Source organism: Callorhinus ursinus, unplaced genomic scaffold (assembly GCF_003265705.2).
Source record: "Callorhinus ursinus isolate GAN/ISIS: 27379988/994484 unplaced genomic scaffold, GSC_fseal_2.0 scaffold19, whole genome shotgun sequence".
NCBI classification, from domain to species: Eukaryota; Metazoa; Chordata; class Mammalia; order Carnivora; family Otariidae; genus Callorhinus; species Callorhinus ursinus.
The window spans coordinates 33,127,175-33,154,684 of NW_027397081.1; the positions used below are offsets into that span (position 1 = coordinate 33,127,175).

The window sequence follows — 27,510 nt, forward strand, 5'->3', positions numbered from 1 at the left end:
ATTGCCATAATTGTATTACAGAAACTAGATTTTATTTATTTATTCCCTTTAAAGATTTTATTTATTTATTTTACAGAGAGGTAGAGAGAGCCAGAGAGCACCAACAGGGGAGGGGAATGGTGATGGCAGAGGGAGAAGGAGAAGCAGGGCAAGGAGCCTGAGCTGGGGCTCAGTTCCAGGACCCTGAGATCATGACCTGAGTCAAAGGCAGATATCCAACCAACTGAGCAACTCAGGTGCCCCTAGGAACTAGATTTTAAACTAGACTGTAATAAGAGATGAAGAAGGGCACTATATCATAATAAAGGGGTCTATACAAAAAGATCTAATAATTATAAATATTTATGCCCCAAACATGAGAGCACTCAAATATATAAAACAACTAATAATAAGCATAAAGGAACTAATTTATAATAATACAATAATAGTGAGGGACTTTAACACCCCACTTAGAGCAATGGACAGATCATCTAAGCAGAAAATCAACAAGGAAAGAATGACTTTGAATGATACACTGGATCAGATGGACTTCACAGATATATTCAGAACACTGCATCTTAAGGCATTAGGATACACATTCTTTTCAAGTGCACATGTAACATTCTCCAGAATAGATCACATACAGTGTTTATATTCAGCCCTCAACAAGTACAAAAAGATTGAAATCATATCATGCATCTTTTCTGACCACAACACTATGAAACTTGAAGTGAACCACAAGAAAAAATTTGGTAAAACCACATATACCTGGAGGTTAAAGAACATCCTACTAAAGAATGAATGGGTCAAACAGGAATTTAAAGAAAGAATTAACACACACACACACACACACACACACACACAAGAGATTGAAAACACATTGGTCCAAAACTGTTGGGATGCAGCAAAGGTGGTCATAAGAGGGGAGTATGTAGTAATACAGGCCTACTTCAAGAAGCAAGAAAAGTCTCAAATATGGAACCTAACCTTACACCTAAAGGAACAAGAAAACAACAACAACAACAACAAATGAAGCCTAAAACCAGCAGAGGAAGGGAAATAAGATTAGAGCAGAAATAAATGATATAGAAACAGACAAACAAAAAAGCAGAATAGATCAATGAAAACAGGAGCTGGTTCTTTGAAAGAATTAATAAAATTGATAACCCACTAGTCAGAATTATCAAAAAAAAAAACAAAAGAGAAAGAATCCAAATAAAATCACAAATGAAAGAGGAGAGATCACAACCAACCCCACAGAAATACAAACAATTAAAAGAGAATATTATGAAACATTATATGCCACCAAGTTGGACAACCTGGAAGAAATGGATATTTTCCAGAAACATATAAAATAGCAAAACTGAAACAGTAAGAAAGAAAGAACTTTAACAGATTGGTAGCCAGCAAAGAAATTGAATCAGTAATACAAAAATCTCCCAATAAACAAAACTCCAGGGCCAGATAGCTTCATAGGGGAATTCTACCAAACATTTAAAGAAGACTTAATACCTATTCTTCTCAAACTGTTCCAAAAAATAAAAATGGAAGGAAAACTTCCAAACTCATTCTACTAGGCCAGCATTACCTGGATTTCAAAACCAGACAAAGACCCCACTAAAAAAGAAAATTACAGGCTAATGTCCCTAATGAACATGGACGCAAAAATTCTCAATAAAATACTAGCAAATCGAGTCCAACTATACATTAAAAGAATCATTCACCAGGATCAAATGGGATTTATTCCTGGGTTGCAAGGTGGTTCAATATTTGCAAATCAATCAATGTGATACACCACTTTAATTAAAGAAAGCATAAATACCGTATGACCTCTCAGTAAATGCAAAAAAAAAGCATTTGACAAAGTACAGCATCCATCTTGGTAAAAACCCTCAACAAAGTCAGGATAGAGGAAACATACTTCAACATCATAAAGGCCATATATGAAAACTCACAGCTAAAATAACCTTCAAGGGGGGAAAACTGAGAGCTTTTCCTTTAAGTTAGGAACAAGATAGGGATGTCCACTCCACCATTGTTATTTAAGATGGTACTGGAAGTGCTAGCCTCAGCAATCAGACAACAAAAGGAAGTAAAATGCATCCAAATTGGCAAGGAAGAAGTCAAACTTTCATTATTCACAGATGACATGATACTTTATGTAGAAAACCCCAAAGAGTCCATCAAAAAACTGATAGAACTAATACATAAATTCAGTAAAGTCACAGAATACAAACTCAATGTACAGAAATCTGTTGCATTTCTATACACCAATAAGGAAGCTGCATAAAGAGAAATCAAGGAATCAATACACTTACAACTGTACCAAAAAAACCATAAGATACCCAAGGATAAACCTAACCAAAGAAGTAAAAGATCTGTACTCTGAAAACTAAAGAAATTGAGGACAAAAAGAAATGGAAAACATCCCATGTTCCTAGATTGGAAGAACAAACGTTGTTAAAATGTCTATACTACCCAAAGCAATCTACACATTTAACACAATCCCTATCAAAATACCAACAGCATTTTCCACAGAGCTAGAACAAGTAATCCTAAAATTTATGTGGAAGCACAAAAGACCCAATACCCAAAGCAACCTTGAAAAAGAAGAGCAAAGCTGGAGGCATCACAATTCCAGACTTCAAGTTATATTACAAAACTGTAATGATCAAGACAGTATGGTACTGGCACAAAAACAGACTCATATATCAATAGAACAGAACAGAAAACCCAGAAATAGACCTAAACCTATATGGTCAATTAATCTTCAACAAATCAGGGAAGAATATCCAATGGTTAAAAGACAGTCTCTTCTACAAATGGTGTTGGGAAAACTGGACAGCAACATGCAAAAGAATGAAATTAAACCACATTTTTATACTATATACAAAAATAAATTCAAAATGGATTAAAGACCTAAATGTGAGACAGGAAACCATTAAAATTCTAGGGGAGAACAAAGGCAGTAACCTCTTGGACATTAGGCTTAGCATCATCTTACTAGATATGTCTCTTGAGGTAGGGAAACAAAAGCAAAATCATACTATTGGGACTTCAAGATAAAAGCTTCTGCACAGTGAAGGAAACAATCAACAAAACTAAAAGGCAACCTTTGAAATGGGAGAAGATATTTCCAAATGACATATCTGATAAAGGGTTAGTACCTAAAATGTGTAAAGAACTTATAAAACTCAACACCCAAAAAACAATCTTGTTATAAAATGGACAGAAGACATAAAAGAGGTATTTTTCCTAAGAAGACATACAAATGGCTGACAGACACATGAAAGAATGCTCAGTATAACTCGGCATCAGGGAAATGCAAATCAAAACCACAATGAGATACCACCTCACACCAGTCAGAATGGCTAAAATTCACAAGTCAGGAAACAACAAATGTTGGTGAGAATGTGGAGAAAGGGGAACCCTCTTACATTGTTGGTGGGAATGCAAACTGGTACAGCCACTCTGGAAAACAATATGGAGTTTCCTCAAAAAGATAAAAATAGACCTACCCTTGACCCTTGATCCAGCAAGTACCTAGCACTCCTAGGTATCTAACCAAAGGATACAAACACAGTGATTCAAAGGAGCATATGCACCCCAATGTTTATAGCAGCAATGTCCACAATAGCCAAACTATGGAAAGAGCCCAGATGTCCATCAACAGAGGAATGGATAAAGAAGCCGTGAGTTTATAAATACAAATATATATATATATATATTTGTATTGTGTATATATAATGTGTATATATATATATATATATAATGGAATATTACTCAGGTATCAAAAAAATGAAGTTTTACCATTTGCGATGACATGGATGGAACTGGGGGGTGTGATGCTAAGTGAAATAAGTCTTTCAGAGAGACAATTATCATATGATTTCTCTCATGTGTGAAATTCAAGAAATAAAACATTAACATGGGGTAGTGAGGGGAAAATAAAATAAGACAAAATCAGATAGGGAGACAAATCATAAGAGACTCTTAACTATAGGAAACAAACTGAGGGTTGCTGGAGGGGAGGTGGGTGAGGGGAAGAGATAATTCGGTGATGGGCATTAAGGAGGGCACGTGGTGTAATGAAGACTGGGTGTTATATGCAACAGATGAATCACTAAACTCTACCTCTGAAACTAATGTTAATTGATTATGTTAATTAATGATTTAAGTAAAATTATTAATATGTTAATTAATTGATTTTAAATAAAATTAAAGAAAAAATAATTGTATATATTGGAATGGAATACAATAGGATACTACTCCACCATAAAAAAGAATGAACCCTTGCCATTTGCAATAACATGGTTGGAGCTAGAATGTAAAACAATTCAGTCAGAGAAAGACAAATGCCATATTATCTCACTCATATGTGGAATTTAAAAATGAAATCGATGAACATGGGAAAAAAGAGAGGCAAACCATGAAATAGACTCTTAACTATAGAGAACGAGCTGAGGGTTGCTGGAGGGGAGGTGCATGGGGGATGGGCTAAATGGGTGATGGGGATTATGGAGGGCATTTGTTGTGGTGAGCACTGGGTGTTTCATATAAGTGATGAATCACTAAATTCTACTCCTGAAACTGATATTACACTATATATTAACTAACTGGAATTTAAATAAAAACCTGAAATAAATAAATAAATAAAATTCTGATGAAATAAAATAATAAGATAATTATGATTTGAAATAAGAAAGTAAAAAAAGAGTGAGGAACAAACTAGAATTAACTATCAGTTAATAGGTATGCTATGATGGTCTACATGACTGTTTGGATGAGACAGAAATTTGGGTCTGAGATTTTATATATCAAGTTATATACTCATCTCACAATATATGAACTTATTCCACCAAAAAGAAGGCAGTTGTTCAGATCATAATAGGTATCAGAACAGGTACTCAAACCCTAGGCCTCTTTCATTGATTAAGCCCTGGCTTATTCTTTCTATACTTAAACTTGCCTCTTCAGCAATATTTTTTTACTTGACTTTCCTGAGACATTTTCAGAGTTCTCCTTTTAATTGACCAAGTAAGGCACTAGAATGAAATCACTATTTCTTAGTATGATTATGCTTTCAATCAATAATTCAAATACTTTAGCTTTCAGTTTGTTCCTTTGCCAACAATACAAAATATCATGTTTTATTCTTCTCTATTAATGATGAGAATCACATTTTATTTATGTATTTTATAATTATGTTCATTTGCAACCTCATTATGAGAAAGAAAAGTAAGTAGTGAAAAGATCTCTTACTACATGGTGAGGGTTCTTCAAGCCACTGTGAGAATTTTGGCTTTGATTCTGAATGAGACAGTATAATAGTTTGCTTAGAGTGTCATAACAAAATATTATAGACTGGATGGCTTGAACAACAAAAATTTATTTTCCCACAGTACTGGAGGCTAGAAATCTGAGTTCAGGGTGCCAGCATAGTTGGTTTCTGGTGAGAGCTCTCTTTCTGATGCACACACTGCCTTTGTACTATAATCTTACATGAGGGAGAGAAAGAGCAAGTGCTCTAGTATCTCTGCTCATAAGGACACTAATACTAATACTATTTTGAGGGCCATATCCTCATGACCTTATCTAAACTTAATTACCTCCCAAAGGCCCCATCTCAGAATACCATCACACGACATACGAATTTTGGGGTAACTCAATTCAGTCCTTAGTAGATGAGGAATTTTTGGAGTGTATTGTGCAGAGGGGCAGTGATATGACACAACTTCATTTTAAAGAATGACTCTGGCTATTATGATAAGAATAGATTGAAAAAAAATAAAATCAAAAACAAGGGAGATTAGTTAAGACACTATCGTGAACAATCCAGGTAGGAGATGATGATGGTTCATTCAAGAAAGCTACAGTAGAGGGTGAGAGAAATGGTCAGATTTTAGATAAAGTTTTGAGTAGGGCCAATAAAATTGGTGATGGTTTATATGTGGTATCTTAGAAAGTGAGAAGTTAAAAATGACTCTAAGGCCTGATGGATAGTAAGAGATTGAATTGCCTTTGACTGAGTTGGAAAATACTGCAAGTGGAGCAGGTTTGGGGAAGATATAACCAGAAGTGCCATTTTAGACATGGTTAGGCTTGACATGCCTATTAGCCATTCTGATTAGAAATGTCAAATAGGCAAATGGATATACAAGCCAGATTCCTTGTTGGAGATATATGTTTCAGAGGTGTCAGTATTTAAAAGCTAAGCAAGGAAGTATTTTATGGAGGATGAAGTGACCAACAATTTGAAGACTGAAAATAATCCAAATTTCCATCAACTGAGTAATGGATAAACAGAAAGTGGTGTATCTATACAATGGGATACCATTCAGCAATATATACAAACAAACTACTGATACATGCCACAATATGAATGAAACTTAGAAACATTAAACTAAATAAAAGAAACCAAACACACACCCACTCTCTCTCTTACCACATATATATATATACACAGACTGAACATTACATGATTCGATTCAGTTAAAATGAGCTTTCTAAAAAAGTAGATCAGGGCCCCTGGGTGGCTCAGTTGGTTGGGCGACTGCCTTTGGCCCAGGTCATGATCCTGGAGTCCCGGGATCAAGTCCCACATCGGGCTCCCCGCTCAGCGAGGAGTCTGCTTCTCCCTCTGACCCTCTTCCCTCTCGTGCTCTCTATCTCTCATTAAAAAAAAAAAATAAAAATAAAAAAAAAATAAAAAAGTAGATCAGTGGGGAAATTGGGTGGGAATACCTTTGTGAAATGATGGAAGTGCTGTAACACTAGATTTTGGTAATGGTAGCACAACTGTATAAATTTACTAAAACTCAGTGAACTATACTTAAAATGGGTGAGTTTCCTGGGATATAAATTGCACTTTAATAAATCTATTTATTTATTTATTTTTATTTTTATTTTTTTAAAGATTTTATTTATTTATTTGACAGAGAGACACAGCAAGAGAGGGAACACAAGCGGGGGGAGGGGGAGAAGGAGAAGCAGACTCCCCGCTGAGCAGAGAGCTTGATGTGGGGCTCAATCCCAGGACCCTGGGATCACGACCTGAGCCGAAGGCAGAAGCGTAACAACTGAGCCACCCAGATGCCCCTAAATCTACTTTTTAGAAAGAGAGAGACAGAGGAAGAGAAAAAGGGACAGAGAGACAGAGAGAGAAAGAGAGAGAGAGACAGAATCAAAGGAGTGGAATTAGATAAAGTATGAGAGACAAAGATTTTGAAGAGTTTTGTGATGAAAAGGAACAGAAAAGTGAGGTAGTAGGTGAAAGATGACATGAGTCAAGAGAGCTTTGCTTTGCTTTGTTTTTAGGTGAAGGAAGAGACAGTATAGTTGCATGCTTTTGGGAATGATCAAGAAGAGACTAAACAATCTCTGGTGAAGATGCAGATCATCTTTACTGAAGCAATTTCTTAAAGTAGACAGAAAAAGGATGATCTACAGTGCACAAGTTAAGGGATTGGCCATAAAAGTACAACAATGCATCTATACTAAAAAAGGAAAGGGGTGTTGGGTGGCTCAGTGGGTTAAGCATTCAATTCTTAATTTCAGGTCAGGTCATGATCTCAGGGTTGTGAGATGGAGCACCCCCCACCCCCAGTCAGGTGTGGAACCTGCTTAAGATTCTCTCTCTTTCCCTCTGACTCTCCCACATGTACTCTCTCTCTCTCTCTTTAAAAAAGGGGGGTATTTAGAATCTATCAGTACAGATGCTAATGCATGTTTCATTTGGTGGTGAAGGCTGTAGAAGTTATTTCCTAATTGCCTTCCTTTCCCCAGTGAAGTTAGATGCATGGTTATCAGCTGAGAGTGGGGATGGCAGAAAAACTGAAGGATGGGAGACATACCAGATTTGACAGAATTACAGTAAGAGAACTAAAATTATTTTTCTTTTTAAAATTTCTGATCTGCATTAAAGTGTCCTTGAAATTCATAGCTTGGGGGACGCCTGGGTGGCTCAGTCAGTGAAGCGGCTGCGTTCAGCTCAGGTCATGATCCCAGGGTCCTGGAATCGAGTCCTGCATCGGGCTCCGCTTCTCCCTCTGCCTGCAGCTCTCCCTGCTTGTGCTCTCGCTCACTCTCTCTCGCCTATGCTCTCTCTTTCTAGCAAATAAATAAATAAATTCTTTAAAAAAAATTCATAGCTTGGCTTTTATACTCAGATCAGTCTGCATAAGTCTCTCTGGTTCTTTTCTTTTACAGTCATATTAAATCGAGTAGGTTTGGGCAGGCAGTAGGCTGAAAGTTGGATCTACATTAAGATTAAGGTTTTGCCAACTGTTGAGTCAGTGTGATGAAGCATAAGAGGGATGAGAAAATTGAAGTTTTATGCAAGAATGAGAAGGAACTAGGATCAATGATTTGTAGATTTCAATGACGTTAAAGGATTCCTAGAATCAGGGTATTGGAAGGAATAAGCAGAAGGTAGTAGATGCTAATAAGAAGTGTGGTAATTGAGAGATTGTAGCTGTTTGTAATAACAGATCAAGTGGCCATGGATGGTTGTAAAATAAGAGCATCACAATGGAGAAATAAGAGGAATGTAGAGGACAGGGTGTTGTAAGACCTCTGCTGAAATTACCAAATATTAAGCCTGGAGCAATATTGAAGAAACTGACAGTGACCCAGGTGGTAAAATCTCAGGAAATTAAGATAATGAACTGGGAGAGTGTAAATGACCGCAGCAAGAAAGTGTACAGTCTAAGGGCTCGAAATTTAAAACTGAGGGTTTGTAAGGAGGAAGGGAGAATGCAATGGGTGATGAGAGGAAAGGAGGATATTTGTTCCAATCTTACTCTGAATGGTACATACAAATTGGGAGAATAAATAGCCATGACTTTAAAGGGCTGTGTGGAAACCATATCTGCAGGGTATATGCAAATTTCAGCTGAAGCAAGAATATAAAAGGGATGTTCAACAAAGAACCTTAAAGATAGGATTTGACTGATCAGGAGAAAACTACTCATCTGGTAAGTGTTAAGACATTGGTCTGGATGCTGAGTTACTCCTGTTATTTTGGGCTATGCACATATCCCCTAAAATTCTGTGGTGCTAACACTGATGTTTGAATGGATCATTTGACGTGAAACCCCAAAATGAGTACCTAGTAGAATACAACCTCTCCCACCATATTAAGGTATACAATCAGTCTAATGTATATATATTTTTATTTATTAAGTAATCTCTACACCCAGCGTGGGGCTCAAATTCAAGATCCTGAGATTAAGAGTCACATGTTCCACCAAGTGAGCCAGCCAGGTGCCCCAGGTGTATATATTCTTACAACATATACACAATAGCTACCATCTGGCATTACTCTTATTGATGTCAGTCAGATATCACATCTTTATTTCACCAATTATTAATATATATTCTTATCTCTTGCTTATCATGTATGCAATTCATTATTACTACTTTTCCCCATTAGAAATCTCTGTAGTTTTCTTTGGCAATTGGATAATTTGTCTTTGTGTAATCTTGCAGTTTTGCTTCCTGTATCATTCTCTCACATTTCCCTTTTCTGCACATGTTCTAACAGCCTTGCAATATAGGTTATGTTTCAAAAAATCTTGCTTTCATGTTAACTCCTGTAAGTCTGATGGTGAACACTTTCATCTGCTCTATAAAGAGCAGATTCCTTTGTTCTCCTCCTCTTCCTTCTTCTCTTTCATCTTCAACAATTATTCATCTAATATTGCTCCTTAAACTAAGTCTACTAACCCAACATTAGACATAGCATATATTGATGCTATAGGATTCTCTTAAACCTACTAAAATTTTTTATCTTATCCATAGAAAAAAAGTTACAACACATGTTTCCTTGAAAGAATCTAAGCCTAGAATCACAAGGAGGTAAGACTAAGTATGTTTACTGTAAAAGTCCCCAAGCTACTCACAGAAGGAGTAGACTGAATTGACTAATAAGAATTAGGTGGGGGAAAACTAAAAAATTGGTTCCTGATAGTAATTATTATCTGAGTTTCAAAGCAAAATGTTTTTTTGAAAATATTTTCTTATTGAAATATAATTTTCTTTTTCCTCAATTAAAAAAATTAGCAAGGGGGTCAGATAAAGATGAGAAATTTTAAGAAAATTGATTGAGGTCCTATTTTAATTTATGATAAGAATCATCCATGGTAGAACAAAGTTGGGCCCCATTACTACACCGATAATTACAACCTAGAAACAAGTATGATTTTCACACTAAACAAAGAAGAAAAATTGATTGAGATGCCAGGACTGAATTCAGTTTCCTGTTAACGCTAAGGTCTTTGCTATTTCTCAGATAGACATTTGATTCTCTCTCTCTAATTGATACTGGCTGCTCTTAAATTGTATTATAGGAAAACTAACTGAGATACAAAGAGGTACTCATCTCAAATTATAGAACTAAAAAAAAAAGTATAATTAGCTGGGTTGGCAAAGGGAATATAATTAATCTGAGCACAGTTTACTATTCTGTTCCTCCAAACCCCATGAAGTACTAACCTATTACCATGACTTTTACAAATAAGAGCTCAAGTGGCCAAAAAGTAATATGTAAATTATAGTAATTATAGTTTTGTTTGAAACTCAAAAAAATATTTCTTAGCAGTTTTTTTCCATTGTGACAAACAACACCATAAACAACCCAGTTTCAAGCCTATCTCTGAAACAAAATGCATGTTGTTATTCAGTTAACTCTGACACTCCAAATAATTTTGAAAAGTTTTTACTCTCTCAGCTTATCACATTCCTTGTGCTTCGGGCAATGTTTTCCTCACTGGTGGCAGGCAGAGACATAACCACAACAATCAACAGTTAGAATGGCGATAAAACAATCTTATCATAGGAGTGCAGTCTTCTGTCCAGTGGTAGAGTATATGATCTTTAATTACTAAGCTGGTACTCTGGTACATTTCAAAAAAACCATGCACATTTCACCTGGAATGTTTCTTAGTCAATACCCTGTCTAAAAGAATGAGCATATAGTAAAAGAGATCAGCAGCAATGTAGAATGGGATCCTACTGTACCTGGAGAATGAGGCGGAGGAGAGCACATCAGAACAACCCCCTGGCCTTCCCTCACCGAGACTGCACTTCTTGTCCGGCCACTAAAATTTCCCAGATCTGTCAATATAACACAGCATTTAGATGCAAGGCAAAAAAAAAGGTTAAAGAATTTCTACTTTTATAACTTGTACCTATACTTTTATAGGTACCTTGTACCTTTCCACTTTTATACCTGAAACTTTCTCTCATTACACAAAGTTTATTTTTGTTTGTTAGGCAGTGATATCAGGGCTTTAAAAATAAATCTATACCATACAATTTTAAATACCACAATTTTCAGATTATATGCACTACATACTATTTCTATTTATAGTGCATACAAGTTGCCAGTATAGGAAGAAAATAGACAATGCATTTATAACACATTAAATAGTCCTTTTATTTCTATATACAATTTTTACATATTGATTTTTCTAATACTAATAAAACCAAATCATGCATAGTGAGAAGAGAAATAGAAGTGGTTAGGGGTGTCTTGTGTCCAACTTGGTGCCTCATTGTGTCATGCTAGGAATGGTGTGTAAAACCAAGCATGAATTTTCTAAATTAGAGAGACTTATGTGCTCTAGCAGAATATAATGAGGATATAAAGTATTCTTTTTCTATAAATGTGAGTGAAAAAGTCATGTTATTTCCATTTTATAGAAGCCTGGAATGGCTTGTACAAATTAATTATACCCATCCATTTTCATTACTCTAGAACTATCATAGTTATCAAAATACTCAACTATATGTATGAAGAATTACAACATTGATTGGGGTTCAACTCCCTTCTCTTAAATTATGTTGCATTTGCACAATTTGAAAATACTTTCCTAAAAATAAAGTTACCTAAAAAATGAAGTATATTATTTGTATTTCTATTACTGTTTATTAATCTATTCATAGTTCAGTATATATGGCCTTTTCCCCCTTCTTGGGCTAAGTTGATCAAAGATATGATTTTTAGAATAGTGTCCTGGGAATGGTAGGATTTCAATATTTCTAAAAATAAACAATGTCCCAGAATTCTCAGTCTGTAAAATCATGTTCCCCTGGTGAAAAATACTTCTTGAAAATGTTCTGCCTTTCCCTCCATTATTCACCAACTGTAAAGGAGGTTTTTTTTTGAAACTTCTTATTACTCACAGTAATACAATGTAGACTCTCAAATTTAATGTTTGTTAATCTGTCAAATGATGAGAGTAAGCAGTCAAGAAAATATACTGAAATTATATGGAGATAAATCACTAACTTTAATATCCTAAGAGGAATCTTATACTTTTTTTGAGATATATGCAACAATTTACTGATTTACTGAATATACAATCAAATCTTCTTTTTTTATGATTTTTTTTAAGATTTTATTTATTCATTCATGAGAGACAGAGGGATATATATATAGAGAGAGAGAGAGAAGCAGAGGGAGAAGCAGGCTCCCAAGGAGCAGGGAGCCCGATGCGGGACTCGATCCCAGGACCCTGGGATCATGACCTGAGCCGAAGGCAGATGCTTAACCATCTGAGCCACCCAGGTGCCCTACAATCAAATCTTCTTAAACACATTCAAAATCACGAGGAACTACTAAACCACGAAGGCATAATGCCAAATAAATAAAAAAAGTATTCATTATTGATGAAAGTGTTTATAATTTTACACATAATTCTATGTTTCAGGGATGCCTGAGTGGCTCAGTTGGTTAAGCATCTGCCTTCAGCTCAGGTCATAATCCCAGGGTCCTGGGATCGAGTCCAGCATCAGGCTCCTGCAGAAGCAGCCTGCTTCTCCCTCTGCCTCTGCTTCTCTCTCTCTCTCTGTCTTTCATGAATAAATAAATAAAATTAAAAATATATATATCTGTGCTTCATTGTCAATAGTTAAGCATTTTACAAACTGGATAGATTAGAAAGAATTGTCCTAATTCTTTCTTTTCTTTTTTTTTTTTTTGATGTTGGTTTGACAACATACACACTAACTTCTGGTAAAATCAAGTTTACTCATTTTCAAATATGTATGATTCATGGCTTTAAATTCCTATGCATTGATTCTTAGGGATAGAAGCTGTCTTTTTCCAATAAAAGATCTTAATATGGAAACAAGCATGGCAAGATTTCTAATTTGACTTCCTTTGACCACTCTTGGACACAGGGACAACACAGTGAAGCAGTGATTGCATTAAGGTTGTAATGCCTCTTTAGGCATGGTTTTACTTTCCTTTTTTCATCCTTGCTGAATTTATAAACTCTGGAAGGCTATTTGGATATCAATGTATTATAACTGAATTTTTTTTAAAGATTTTATTTATTTATTTCTCAGAGAGAGAGAGAGAGAGAGCGAGCAGGAACACAAGCAGGGGGAGTGGGAGAGGGAGAAGCAGGCTTCCCGCTGAGCAGGGAGCCCAATGCAGGGCTCGATCCCAGGACTCTGGGATCATGACCTGAGCCAAAGGCAGACGCTTAATGAATGAGCCACCCAGGCACCCCTATAACTGAATTTCTTAAATGGTTTTTGAAAAAAAAATTCTTCCAATACATTTACTACAGGTTTATGTTATGCTTATTCTGACATTTTAAATCAACCTATTATAGTAAACAGAATATTTTAATAAAGAACAGTCCTAAATTAATTTCTATATCTGAGAAACAGAAGTATAGCCATGGCCTAGAAATTAGACATGAAAAAGAAAAGAAAATTATAGAATAATTATGACCCAAATTGTGTTTTGAGATCACAATGACCTGGAAGATAACACTAAGTTGTAATTGCTTTATTGGGTATCAGCTGTTAATACAGGTACAATTCAACATTTCCTCATGGAATTTTCTGTGTCATTATTTCCTAGGAAGTATAGCAGTAGAAAGATAAATGGATTTTTTCAATTGTGAATACATTTCTTTCTTTCATAAAACATATAGGGAAATACTAAAAAGGAGACTGAATTTTTACGGAGAGTGTACTTTTCTCATTTGAATCCTTCCTCCTAAGGAAAAAAACAAGTGAAATATTATCTATAATGTAAAAATGGTCCTTGTGTTAGGCAAGATTTTGGTTATCTGTGGCAGAATGATTTATGTGAAAAAAATTATTGGTTAGACTGGGGATGGCAATTGGGCAGAATAGTCTTAGTGAAAATACAGCTGGTTATTTTTATCTCATTGTGAATGAAAGCAGTTACTTTCTTTGGAGGTACTTATCAGAGAACTTAGTTTGAGTGCTTATTACATTATTTTAATAGCTTATACATTGTATATATCAAGGAGATAAAAAAACAAGAACATTTATGGATGGAGCTTTGATTATTCTATTGACACATGTAATAAGTACATGTTGATATGTTCTATTTTTGATTTGTAAGGGAAAATGAGTAAAAATTAAAATCTTAGTACAAGGACTCCAAAATTCAGGTTAAAGTCTTGAACTGAAATAAACCTCTTTCTGAACTTATAAAATAGCATGTGGACAAATAGACAAGTAATGGACTAGAGGAAAAATTTGGTGATCAAGAATCACAGGGGTCTAGGCCTTGTCTTTTCTCTAACTCTTTTTCCAAGTTCAGAAGTTCATGCAGAGTTTGATAGTGGAACTTTAACTAGAACTGCAGCTTACAGAAATATTGTACCTATTCATCCTCAATGAACCATGCAAAGAAAAAAAATGGTATATAATAAATAATGTGTTTGAGAACCTCACATGACAGAATGTAGATTTAGGATGTGTGATTTGAAGCATTTTCAACAAACGTAAGATAAATAATTTCATCCATTTATTTAATAAATATTTTTTCAGTGCAAACCACACACTGAACACAATGTTAGGTACTAGGGTTACAGAAAAGATGCAGAGGAAGGATGTAGATGTATGAATTTATCATATCTACTTGGACCAACTTTCCATAGACCCAGCTGAGAGGAATCTGTGCCACCAAATAGATGTATGAGCCCAAACTATCACAGCTTCAGCTTGTCACAGCCATCCTTATGAGTAACCATGTAGCATTTCATGATATTCTCCTATATGTGAGCTACACATATACACACACACATACAATTTGAGTTTTTTCCTTCCTTTCTCTCCTTCCTTCCTCCACCGGCCTACCCTTCCACTTTCCTTCTCCCCCTTTCTTCCTTGCATTATTCCGCAAAGGATTTGAAACATCTTAAAATACATTTGTATATAATACAAAAAGATCAAATAAGTGGTTTACAGATTCCAGGTGAAGATAAAATGGGTATGGTATGAATCCTGTAGGTTAAGATTAACACTTAAGAATATATGTCATATGCTTTTATAAATTATTAGAAGTTGGCCATTAATTTTACTTTAAACTTAAAGGGTCAAAATAAAGATGGATATATTTCCAGTCTTAGCATTCATGGTTATGGCAAGATAAAAATTTTCCAGTAACTCAGTGTAAGAATAATGTTAATAGATTGTAAGCTTTATAGAAGGATTTCTCCTGAAAGACTTCATAAAGATCACACTGGGTGGTATAGTGGGTTGAACAAATTTGCAAACAAATTAGGAAGGTTTTTCACCCATTAAGACACCTTAAGTAGGTATAGTACACATGCACACATACATACACATGAAAACATTTCAAAAATCATTGCCTAGACAGGTGAATTATTTGAAAGTGTTAGAGAAAGAAAGTACATTAAGGGGTTCAGGACACTGATCTTATGATCTTAGGTTAAGTACAATAGATTGGTTAGTTACTAGGGAGAAATGAGGGAAAAGGATCAAGGCAACAGGATAAATCTTTTTTTAAAAATTTTATTTAAAATCAATTAATTAACATAGAGTGTATTATTTGTTTCAGAGGTAGAGTTCAGTGATTAATCAGTTACATATAACACCCAGTCCTCATTACATCATGTGCCCTCCTTCATGCCCATCACCCAGTTATTCCTTCCCCCTACCCACCTCCCCTCCAGCAACCCTCAGTTTGTTTCCAATGGTCAAGAATCTCCTATGGTTTGTCTCCCCCTCTGATTTAATCTTATTTTATTTTTCCCTCCCTACCCCTATGTTCATCTGTTTGTTTCTTAAATTTCACATACGAGTGAAATCATATGATAATTGTCATTCTCTGAAAGACTTATTTCACTTAGCATAATACCCCCTAGTTCCATCCATGTCATTGCAAATGGCAAGATTTCATTTTTTGATGGCTGAGTAATATTCCATTGTGTATATATACATCACATCTTTATCCATTCCTCTGTCGATGGACATCTGGGCTCTTTCCATAATTTGGCTATTATGGATATTGTTGCCATAAACATTGGGGTGCATGTGCCCCTTTGAATCACTATGTTTATATTCTTTGGATAAATAGCCAGTAGCTCAATTGCTGGGTCATAGGGTAGGTCTATTTTTAACTTTTTGAAGAACCTCCATACTGTTTTCCAGAGTGGCTGTATCAGTTTGCATTCCTACCAACAATGTAAGAGGGTTCCCCTTTCTCTGCATCCTCACCAGCATTTGTTGTTTCCCGACTTATTTATTTTAGCCATTCTGACTGGTGTGAGGTGGTATCTCATTGTGGTTTTGATTTGTATTTTCCTTATGCCGAGTGATTTTGAGCATTTTTTCATGTGTCTGTTGGCCATTCGTATGTCTTCTTTGGAGAAATATCTGTTCATGTCTTCTGCCCATTTCTTGACTGGATTATTTATTTTTTGGATGTTGAGTTTTATAAGCTCTTTATAGATCTTGGATACTAACCCTTTATCCAATAAGACATTTGCAAATATCTTCTCCCATTCTGTCGGTTGTCTTTTGGTTTTGTCAATTGTTTCTTTTGCTCTGTAAAAGCTTTTTATTTTGGTAAAGTCCCAATACTTCATTTTTGCTTTTGTTTCCCTTGTTTTGGAGATGTGCCTAGCAAGAAGTTGCTGTGGCTGAGGTCAAAGAGGTTTCTGCCTATGTTCTCCTCTAGGATTTTGATGAATTCCTGTCTTACACTGAGGTCTTTAATCCATTTTGAGTTTATTTTTGCGCATGGTATAAGAAAATGGTTCAGTTCCATTCTTCTGCATGTGGCTGTCCAATTTTCCCAACACCATTCAACAAGATAAATCTTATACAATTAGGAATAAAGTGTTGAGGTTCATCTTCCTCCTGGGTTTTAATTTCCTAGTCTTAAATCTGTTCTGAGTAAGTCACAATGTTTGGTGTATGAGAGTTGTGTGTTTAGAAAAAGGAATGGGAATCAAAGTGTTTATTTTAAATTGTACTTGGTTAGGGATGCCTGGGTGGCTCAGTTGGTTGAATGTCTGACTCTTGATTTTGACTCAGGTCCTGATCTCAGGGTTGTGGGATCAAGCCCTGCGTCAAGCTCCGCACCGGGCCTGGTTGGGACTCTCTCTCCCTCTCTCTCTCTCCCCCAACCCCCTGTTCTCTCTCTCTCTCTCAAATAAATAAATAAATCTTTAAAATAAAATAAATTGCACTTGGTTATACATTCATCCTGTAGGTGGTGCTAGTAAGCTTTAGACTGTTCATGCTTTAGGTATTCTCAATTAATTCTCTAACACTAAAGGTTTTGTGAATATAACTTATGATGAGTTCTAAACTTCATAAAATTGAGTTTGATCTTATACAAAAACTAAAACAATTGAAAAAGGTAAAACACTTTAGACTAGATGTCAGAGACTTGAATTTTTTTAATTACCAACATTAGGGTATCAGATTCTTATGTAAGATTATAATATTGAAGAACTAAGATAGGTACTCTGTGGGGCCTCATAACTTTAACTTCTGTGATTTCTATAAAAATGACTGAAAGATTTTCTAATATTAACTTTGTATTTGTTGCATCATTTGCAAAGTGATTGCGTATTGATGTCTTTCATCACTTTCGTTTCTTATTGCTACGATTTTTTCTGTTATCATTAGGATTATTCAGATCATTGTCAGATTTTTGTGTCTCATATAAATATCCTATAATAAAAATTGGCCAGAACTCATGCAGAAACTATCTTTGACATTCTAAAACAATGAAAAAGGGGAAAAGAAATTATAATCACACTACCTACTAGCATACATACTCTATGCTAGGCATCTTAGAGATTAAATATTAATTTCTCCATTTTAAAGATTACTGAACATATGTGAAGAGCAAATAAAAGCTTGACTATGGTCGCACAGTTAATAAGTAGTGAGTTGGCAAATCAAAATCACTGATTGTTTAATAAAATGTATTAGTACAAAAGCAATTCAACATTTGGAAGTTAGGCCAAGTTGATTTTAGGAATTTAGAAATAATCCTCCTAAGGATCTCTTATAAAAATCATTTTCTGACAGATGAAAGACATATATATGAAAAACAATTGGTGAAGAATGGAAAAAGTAATTCTTACATTTATTTTGAATGAGAATTAATAAGCATTTTTCAATACCTAGCCATTTGCCTGCATGTAACATCTTTCCTAAGACACTACAACAGATAGGATTCTTAATAATAATAGTTTTTAAGATAAAAATTTGATTATTGAATGATACCTTGACTGAAACTCATAGAAACGTGAAGCTTTGTGGTGTTCTTTTGGTTAAGAGTGAGCTCATAAGCCTGTGATCAATATATAAGCACAGAAGGCAAGGGCTTATTATCCCACTTATTGATGAGGACATTGGCATTCACTAAGGTTAAGTAACAGAAATAAAAACTCACAGCCAAGGATTTGAAACGTCAAGATGACAAATTCATTTTTGGAACTAGCATATTTCTAATCTACAGTTATTCCAATATTCTTAATTTAGAATGTTTCAATTGATGTGATTATTTCTTTAAATATTTACCTATTACACCATATGAAGTAATCTACAATTCTTCAAAATAATTGTTATAAGCCATCAGTGATTGTGACATCATATCACCTTTTAAAAGCATTAAGTATTCAATAAAATTAGTCTTTTTCATAAAGATTGTTTTCTTTATTTGACAGAGAGAGAGAGAGAGAGCACAAGCAGGGGGAGCAGCAGAGGAAGAAGGAGAAGCAGGCTCTGTGTTGAGCAGGGAGCCTAATGCGGGGCTTGATCCCAGAACCCTGGGATCATGACCTGAGCTGAAGGCAGACCCTTAAATGACTGAGCCACCCAGGTGCCCCTAAAATTAGTCTTTTGAAAGTATCAGTTGAGTTAATTAGGGGTATCTCAAAAATATACTCCGATTTATTACATGAAGGTAAGAATTGAATTAAGGTACAGCTAGACATGTGGTGAGGTAAATCTATGAGATAATGACAAGTTACAACGAAACTTTCTTCATTCCCATTTTTCCTTTTTATATTTAATGGGTCAGATGACTAATCTCTTGCTGTGGCATGTCATTTTCACTTTGCATATTATCAGATATGAATCATCCAGCCAAAGATTTCATTGATTAAGAGGAAACCAAATTATATGAGTGTATGTTTGCCTTGAAAGAGACAATTTAAACTTCATTATAAGTAAAGCAGTAAATTGTAATTGCTTTTGTAAAAAGATCAATTATCCAGAGTGTGATAAAAATGTTTTTGATCTTAGGTCTTTTCTTTGATATCTTGATGTATGTTACCAAAAGCTACCCCGACTGTGAATAATATATAGTGAAATAATCTCAAACGCTAAAGTTGTATATAAATTTGTTTGACTAATGTGATGATAGTCTATGAACCCTGGCAGAGTTTCTACACATTTGATTTAACTTTCTACACTCTGGATTAGCAATTATATTAATAATTCTTTTTTTTCCACTTAAGTACTGCTTCTTCCTTTATTATTTTTTTATTTAAAAAATTAATCCCAGTGTAATTAACATAGGGTGTTATATTAGTTTGAGGTGTACAATATAGATATTCAACAATTCTATACATTACTTAGGACCCATCAAGATAAATGTACTCTTAATTCCCTTCACCCATTTCACCCATCCCCCCCCATTCACCTCCCCTCTGGTATCCATGTTTATTCTCCATAGTTAAGAAATAAATAATTTCTATTTGTTTACTTCTAAGTTCAAATATTTTTCCCAACTCAGATAAGTCTTAATTTAATAAAAGTCTCAGGAAATTATAAGACTGGCATTGGAAAGTAAATAATAATAATAATAATAATAATAAATAGAACATGGACAGAGATTTTGAGTATTATAGACCATTAAAGATAGGGGGAAGGTGTCATTTAGTAAAACCAGCAAGTCATTTAGTACATTAATTCTTAAAACTCATACATCTTTTGATTGTCTTTCAAGCTTTTGGACCTAACTATTCTTTTCAGCTATTTTACATTTTATAATATTTTATTAGATTAATACTTCCTTCCTTACAACCATAACTCCTTACCCCTCTCTCCTTCCTTTTTATTTCCCTAGCACAACTTCAACCTAGGTTAAATTAAACTATCTACCTATTGTACTCTTGGCAAGGGAATGTGAATGGAGAAAAACAACAACAATGATGGCTAATTTTGCTCTAAATTCATCCATGAACCTCAGGCAGACCCTTTGTGCTACCTCTAATCCCAGCACATTTATGGATTCCATTCTCTCCAACCTCTAGACAATACTTTTACATCTCTCTTTGAAAACAACCTCCTGCCCTTTCCCCTGCTTCTTCCTTCTTACTTCCTGGAGAAAACAGATGTAATAAAAAAAAAAAATCACATATATATTTCTCCTAGGGGCAAACTGCAATGTATGTCCTAGATTCCCCTTTAATGAAGGACTTGTCCTAACTGTTGGGGGTCCTATTGACAGTTTTCAGCTCTCAGCACCTTCAGGGGCTGCCTTTGCTACAGAGAATCAGCTCAACCAAGGTTATATCCCTTCCTTGAGTAGCACACAGTCAACAACTGCTCAATGAATGAATATAATGATCTGATTACCTTGGTCCAACTTCAGACAACCCTAAAAAGTCATTCTAGCTTTAAAGATCCTCCTTGGTGTCAGCTGAGATTACTGTTAAACCTACATCGCAGCTCCTTCTCCTTTTCAAATCTGCTCCTTCCTCCTCCCTTCCAGTGGATGAATTCAAAGGGCACTCCTTAATAACCATCATCTACACTAAATTCCAATCACTGAGCCAGTTTCTGAGGGAAGTCAACCTGTAACACTACCACAATAGTTATCAACTTATCTATATCTACACTGCCCCTGATTATCTTATCAATAAATGAACTGTCTCTGATCTAATCAAAGGCCCACCTCTTCCTTCTGCATCACCAGTAGCAGTCAAAATATTGGTATTTCTCCAAAGTTTAAAAGAACAAAAGGAAAAAAAAAATCTCTTTGACCCCTTTTCCCTCCAGGTACCAACCATTTTTGCCCGCCCCGTAAAACAAACAAACAAACAAACAAACAAACAAACACTGCCACAACTCCCATTCTCTCGAAAGCTTCTCAGATCTGTCTGTCTTCCTACCACTGACGAAATCCTACTGTGAAGGAAACGAATGACCTTCACGTTGTTAAATTTATTGATCAATTCCTCAGTTCTCATGTACTTGACCTGTAATCAGTATTGGATAGAATTCTTCACATCCTTCTTCAGAAAATGAGTTTTTTGCTTGAATTTTTCACTGTGTCCTCTTCTTCACTTCCATTAGCTTATTCCTCCTATTTCCAATATCTAAACATTTCAGGGTCTCAGCTTAGTCCTTGGACGCTTTCATTTCTCAATCCACACCATTCCCAAGGTCATTTTATATATAACCTCCTATGTTTAAAAAACAATGTTTACACTGAAGAATTATCAAATTTATTCCTTCCTGGACACCTCCCTTGAATAGCAACACATGCACACACACACACACACAATTTACTTGACTTTTCCATTTGGATGTCTAACAGGCATTGAAACATAACATATCCTAATGGAATTCCCATTCCCACCTGCCAACCTATGATTGCCATATATATTTCCAATAAGCGTAAGTGATCATTCCATTTTTTTCAGGTTTAAGATAAAATGCAAAAATCATGTTTGATTCCAATATGTCTCTCACATCCCACATACAATTCCTGAGCAAATCCTATTGATACTATTTCATAATATATCCAGAATCCAACAACATCTAACCTTCTTTATAGCTTTCATGGGCGTCTCTCACCTTCACTGTTGTGATATCACCCTACTGGTCTCCCTACTTCTGCTTTTGCTCTCTTTAAGTCTATTCTCAGCACAGCAGCCAGAATTGGTTCTTTTAAAATGAAGTTAGAACACCTGACCTAAGTGGCTTTTTATATTACTCAGAGGAAAATTCAAACCACTTACAATGGCACACAGGCCCTAGACTATCTTGATTTTGTTGCCTATTTGATGCCATCTTCTACTATATTTATCTTCCTTCCCTCCATTCTAGCACACTGGCTTCCTTGCTTTTAACCAAACAAAATATACCTAGTGTTGTCCTGCCTCAAGGCCTTTGTATTTGCTGCTTCCTCCAAGTAGAACATCCCCTACCCCACACTCCCCAGATAGAATCATAGCTGTTACCTAAATCCCCTTTAGGTCTCTATTTTAGTGTCACCTTCATAGAGAGATCTTCAGTGGGCATCTTACCAAAAAGCGCAACCTAATTATCCCTTATACATTCCTTATCTCCCTTCCCTAATTAACTTTTTTTCTGTGGTACTTATTTTCCAACAAACTATTGTTTATTTTTCTTATCTATTGTGCCTCCCACACATAGAATTTAAAGTATATGAGCACGGGGATTTTTGTTTGCTATGTTCAATATAATATTCCCAGACTCTTTCCCTAACTGTTCTCTCTTCCTAGGATACTCTCCCTCTCGGGTGCTTGCACAGATCTCCCTAACTTTGTGCAGGTCTCTGCTGGAATGTCAGAGGATTTCCTTGATCAGTAGATTGTTTCTTCCCAATTTCTGTTCCCTTTATTCTGGTTCATTTTCTGTCATAACACTTATGATCACCTGACACATTATATAATGGTATTTAAAATGTACTGTTTGTCTTCTCCAACCCTTTAGAATATAATCTTTAAATAAACTTTGTTTTACCACTGCTTAAAATAATGCCTAGTGCATTATTCTATGGGTACTTAATAAATAATTGATAAATAAGTACTTGAATCAATAAAGCAATTACATATTTATCTTTAGCATATAATTATACTTGATGAATTTTAGTTTTGAAATACCCAAATATTGAGATATTTTCCAAATGCTATGCTATCATATCTTTTCAAAATTATAATCCTATAAGATCTAAAATTCCCAATAAATACTGAGCTTTACAGATAACACTGAAACATATATGCATTATCATGCTATTTCTACAGCAGAATTTTCACTCAAGATTAAATTACTTTAATAGTAAAAAGGTCATGTGTATACCATTTCAATCCTTAATGGAGATGGAAGGCATAAGATAGACAATTTTTAAAAAAGAAATTTCTTTTTGTTGGTTGTGTAATAATTACAAAAAACATTAAACTTTCTATATGAAAGTAATTGTAATTCTTTTTTATGGCATCTCTATATATTCCCAGCAAAATCTCTTAGATTTTGTGAAAGCAGTCTACACAACCACCCTGAAAATTATTCCTACTAAAGATGATGGTAAAAAAAAAAAAAGTTCTAAAGAGTAGATATCCAATTTGTTTGAAAATATTTTAAGAGAAACATTGCACTTCCATGGCGTTATTTTAATATAAACTATTTGTTACTAACCAGTGGATCTTAAAATTATATTTAAAATATTGCTATAAAAATAAGGGCTTTGAAAGCAAAAGACCTACATTCAATTCAAATTCAACCATCACTATTTATTAACAGGCACCTTGGGAAAATTATTTTACTTCACTACACTTTACTTCCTACCCATGATGAGATAATTATTAGACATATCTTAGAAGACTACTGTAAAAAATTTCCTAACATGAAAATATCTTACCTACACAACTGGCCAATAATAAGCAGTTGGTAAATATTATTTCCAATCTAAAAATTATCAACTTCTAATTAACCTAAATAATTTTTTTTTCTAAATACTTTGAACTTATAGAATTAAATATTCTCAAATTGTAATATTTAGGGACTATCTACAAAGTTATTCAAATTGATAGGAGATATAACTCATTAAGTAAAAGAGACTGTCAAAAAGAGCCATTACAAGCACAGTGGCAAACTTATCTTTTTTATTTTTTGCATTAAATACAAGATAATTTTTAACGTATTTATAGGTTAAAACCTTTTAAACATGTAGTAACATGTAGAATCCATGACTACATTGCCCTTCCTCCAAACATTTTTCTTTTTTTCCCCCAAGTTTGTATTTAAAATTCCACTTAGATAACACAGTGTAATATTAGTTTCAGGTGTAGAATTTAGTGATTCATCACTTACTTACAACACTGGATGCTCATCACAAGTGCCCTCCTTACCCATCACCTATATAACCAATCACCCCGCCCACTTCCCCTCTGGTAACTATCGGGTTGTTCTCTATAGTTAGGAGTCTGTTTCTTGGTTTTCCTCTCCATTTCCCCCACTATGTTCCTTTGTCTTGTTTCTTAAATTTCACATATAAGTGAAATCATACAGTATTTGTCTTTCTCTGATTATTTCACTTAACATAGTATTCTTTAGGGGTGCCTGGGTGACTCAGTTATTAAGCATCTGCCTTTGGCTCAGGTCATGATCCCAGGGTCCTGGGATCAAGCCCCACATCGGGCTCCCTGCTTGGCAGGAAGCATGCTTCTCCCTCTCCCACTCCCCTTGCTTGTGTTCTTGCTCTTGCTGTCTCTCTCTCTGTCAAATAAATAAATTCTTTAAAAAAAATAGTATTCTCGAGCTCCATCCATGTCTTTGCAAATGGCAAGAATTGATTCTTTTTGATGGCTCAGTAATATTCTATTTTATATATGGAATAAAATTCCATTATATATATATATATGTATATATATATTATATATATACATATACTACAATACACTACAATATGTCCTTATACACACACACACACACACACACACACACACCACTTTTCACAGCAGTCTACACAACCACAGTGGAAACTATTATATAGTATATTATATATATATATATATATATCTTCTTGTGTCCTTTTTAGTTTCTACATTTATTTGTTCTAGTTTTTATATTTCCCTCCTGCTGGTTTTAGCTTTTGTTTCTTGTTCTTTTTCTAGCTCCTTTAGCTATATAGTTAAGTTGTTTATTTGAGATTTTTCTTGTTTCTTGAGGTAGGCCTCTATTGTTATATATTTCCCTCTTATGACCACTTTTGCTGCATCGCAATGGTTTTGGACCAATGTGTTTTCATTTTCTTTTGTTTCCTTTTTTTTTTAATTTCTTCTTTGATTTCCTGGTTGACCCATTCCTTCTTTAGTAGCATGTTGTTTAATTCCAAGTATTTGTGGTCTTTTCACTGTTTTTCTTGTGGTTGACTTCAAGTTTCACAGCACTGTGGTCAGAAAAGATGCATGGTAAGATCTTAGTCTTTTTGTGCTTGTTGAGGCCTGATTTGTGGCCTAATATGTGATTTATTCTGGAGAATGTCACATGTGCACTTGAAAAGAATGTGTATTCTGCTGCTTTAGGATGCCATGTTCTGATTATATATCTGTTAAGTCCATTTGGTCCAGTGTGTCATTCAAAGCCATTCTTTTCTTCTTGATTTTCTGCTTAGATGATCTGTTCATTGCTGTTAGTGGGGTGTTACAGTCCCCTACTATTATTGCATTATTATCAATGAATTCCTTTATGTTTATTGTTTTATATACATATATATACATATATATGTATATATATGTATATAAAACCCATGTTGGCATATATATATTTACAATGGTTTGATCTTGCTCTCAGATAGTCATCTTTATTATGATGGAGTGCCTTTCTTCATGTCTTGTTATGGTCTTTGGTTTAAAATCTAGTTTGTATGACATAAATATTGCTGCTCTGGCTTTCTTTTGACATACATTTACATGATAAATGTTTCTTCATTCTCTCACTTTCAGTCTGCAGGTGTGTATGTAGGTCTAAAATGAATCTTTTGTAGGTCTTGTTTTTTACCCATTCTGACATCCTATGTCTTTTGTTGGAACATTTATTCCATTTACATTCAGAGTAATTATTGATAAATATGTATTTAGTGGCACTTTATCAATCATTTTGTCATTGTTTCTGGATATTTTCCCTGTTCGTTTCTTGATTTTGTCACTTTTTGTCTTTTCTTTATACTCAGAGAGTCACCTTTAATATTTCTTGCAGGGCTGGGTTAGTGGTCATGGACTCCTTCAGGTTTTGTTTATCTGGGAAATTCTATCACTCCTCTTCTGAGTAATAGCCTTGCTGGATCAAGTACTCTTGGCTGCAGATTTTTCCCATTCAGCACATTGAACATATTATGCCACTTTCTTTTGGCTTGCCAAGTTTCTGTTGAGAGATCTGTAGCTAGCCTTATGGGTTTCCTTTGTAAGTTAGGGACTTCTTTTCTCTTGCTCCTTTCAGGGTTTTTCTTTATCTCTATGTTTTGCAACTTTAATTACAATATATCTTGGTGTTGGCCTGCTTTTGTTGATTTTGATGAGAGTTCTCTGTGCCTCCTGGATCTGTATGTCTGTTTCCTTCTCCAAATTAGAGAAGTTTTCAGCTATGATTTCCTCAAATAATATTCTGCCCCTTTTCTCTCTCTTTTTCTTCTGAGACTCCTATGATATAAATGTTATTATGTTTGATGGAGTCACTGAGTTCCCTAAATCTATTCCCATGTTCTATTATTTTACTTTCTCTCTTTTGTCCAGCTTTCTTCTTTTCTGTAAGTTTATCTTCTATGTCACTTATTCATTCCTCTGTTTCTTCCATTCCTGTGGTCATTACATCAAATCTGTTTTGAATCTCAGTTATCACATTTTTCATTTCTGATTGTTTTTTAATTCTTTTATTATTTTTATTATTATTCCTCATTATTATTTTCTATTATTTTATCTTCTATGTCACTTCTTCATTCCTTTGCTTCTTCCATTCTTGTAGTCATTACACCCAGTCTGTTTTGAATCTCAGTTATTACATTTTTCATTTCTGATTTTTTTAACTCTTTTATCTCTGCAGTAGGATCGCCCTGAAGTCTTTCATTCCTTTCTGAGTCCAGCAAGTATTCTTATGATTGCTGCTTTATTTTTTTTTAATTTTTTATTGTTATGTTAATCACCATACCTTACAACAGCAGTTCTTGATGTAGTGTTCCATGATTCATTGTTTGTGCATAACACCCAGTGCCCCACGCAGAACGTGAATTCCTTAATACCCATCACCAGGCTAACCCATTCCCTCACCCTCCTCCCCTCTAGAACCCTCAGTTTGTTTTTCAGAGTCCATCGTCTCTCAAGGTTCCTCTCCCCCTCCGACTTACTCCCCTTCATTCTTCCCCTCCTGCTATCTTCTTCTTTTTCTGTTTTTCTTAACACATCTTGCGTTATTTGATTCAGAAGTACAGATCTGTGATTCAACAGTCTTGCACAATTCACA

At 34.8% G+C, this 27,510-nt stretch overlaps 1 protein-coding gene across 1 annotated transcript in view; it reads right to left on the reverse strand.

Annotated features, from left to right (window-relative positions):
* CNTN5 (contactin 5) overlaps window positions 1-27,510 on the reverse strand; it is a 1,102,248-nt gene that overhangs the window by 482,730 nt on the left and 592,008 nt on the right. The window contains exon 9 of the mRNA XM_073904019.1: window positions 10,999-11,094. Coding sequence (XP_073760120.1) covers window positions 10,999-11,094 — 96 coding nt within the window. The remainder of the gene's footprint in view (window positions 1-10,998; window positions 11,095-27,510) is intronic.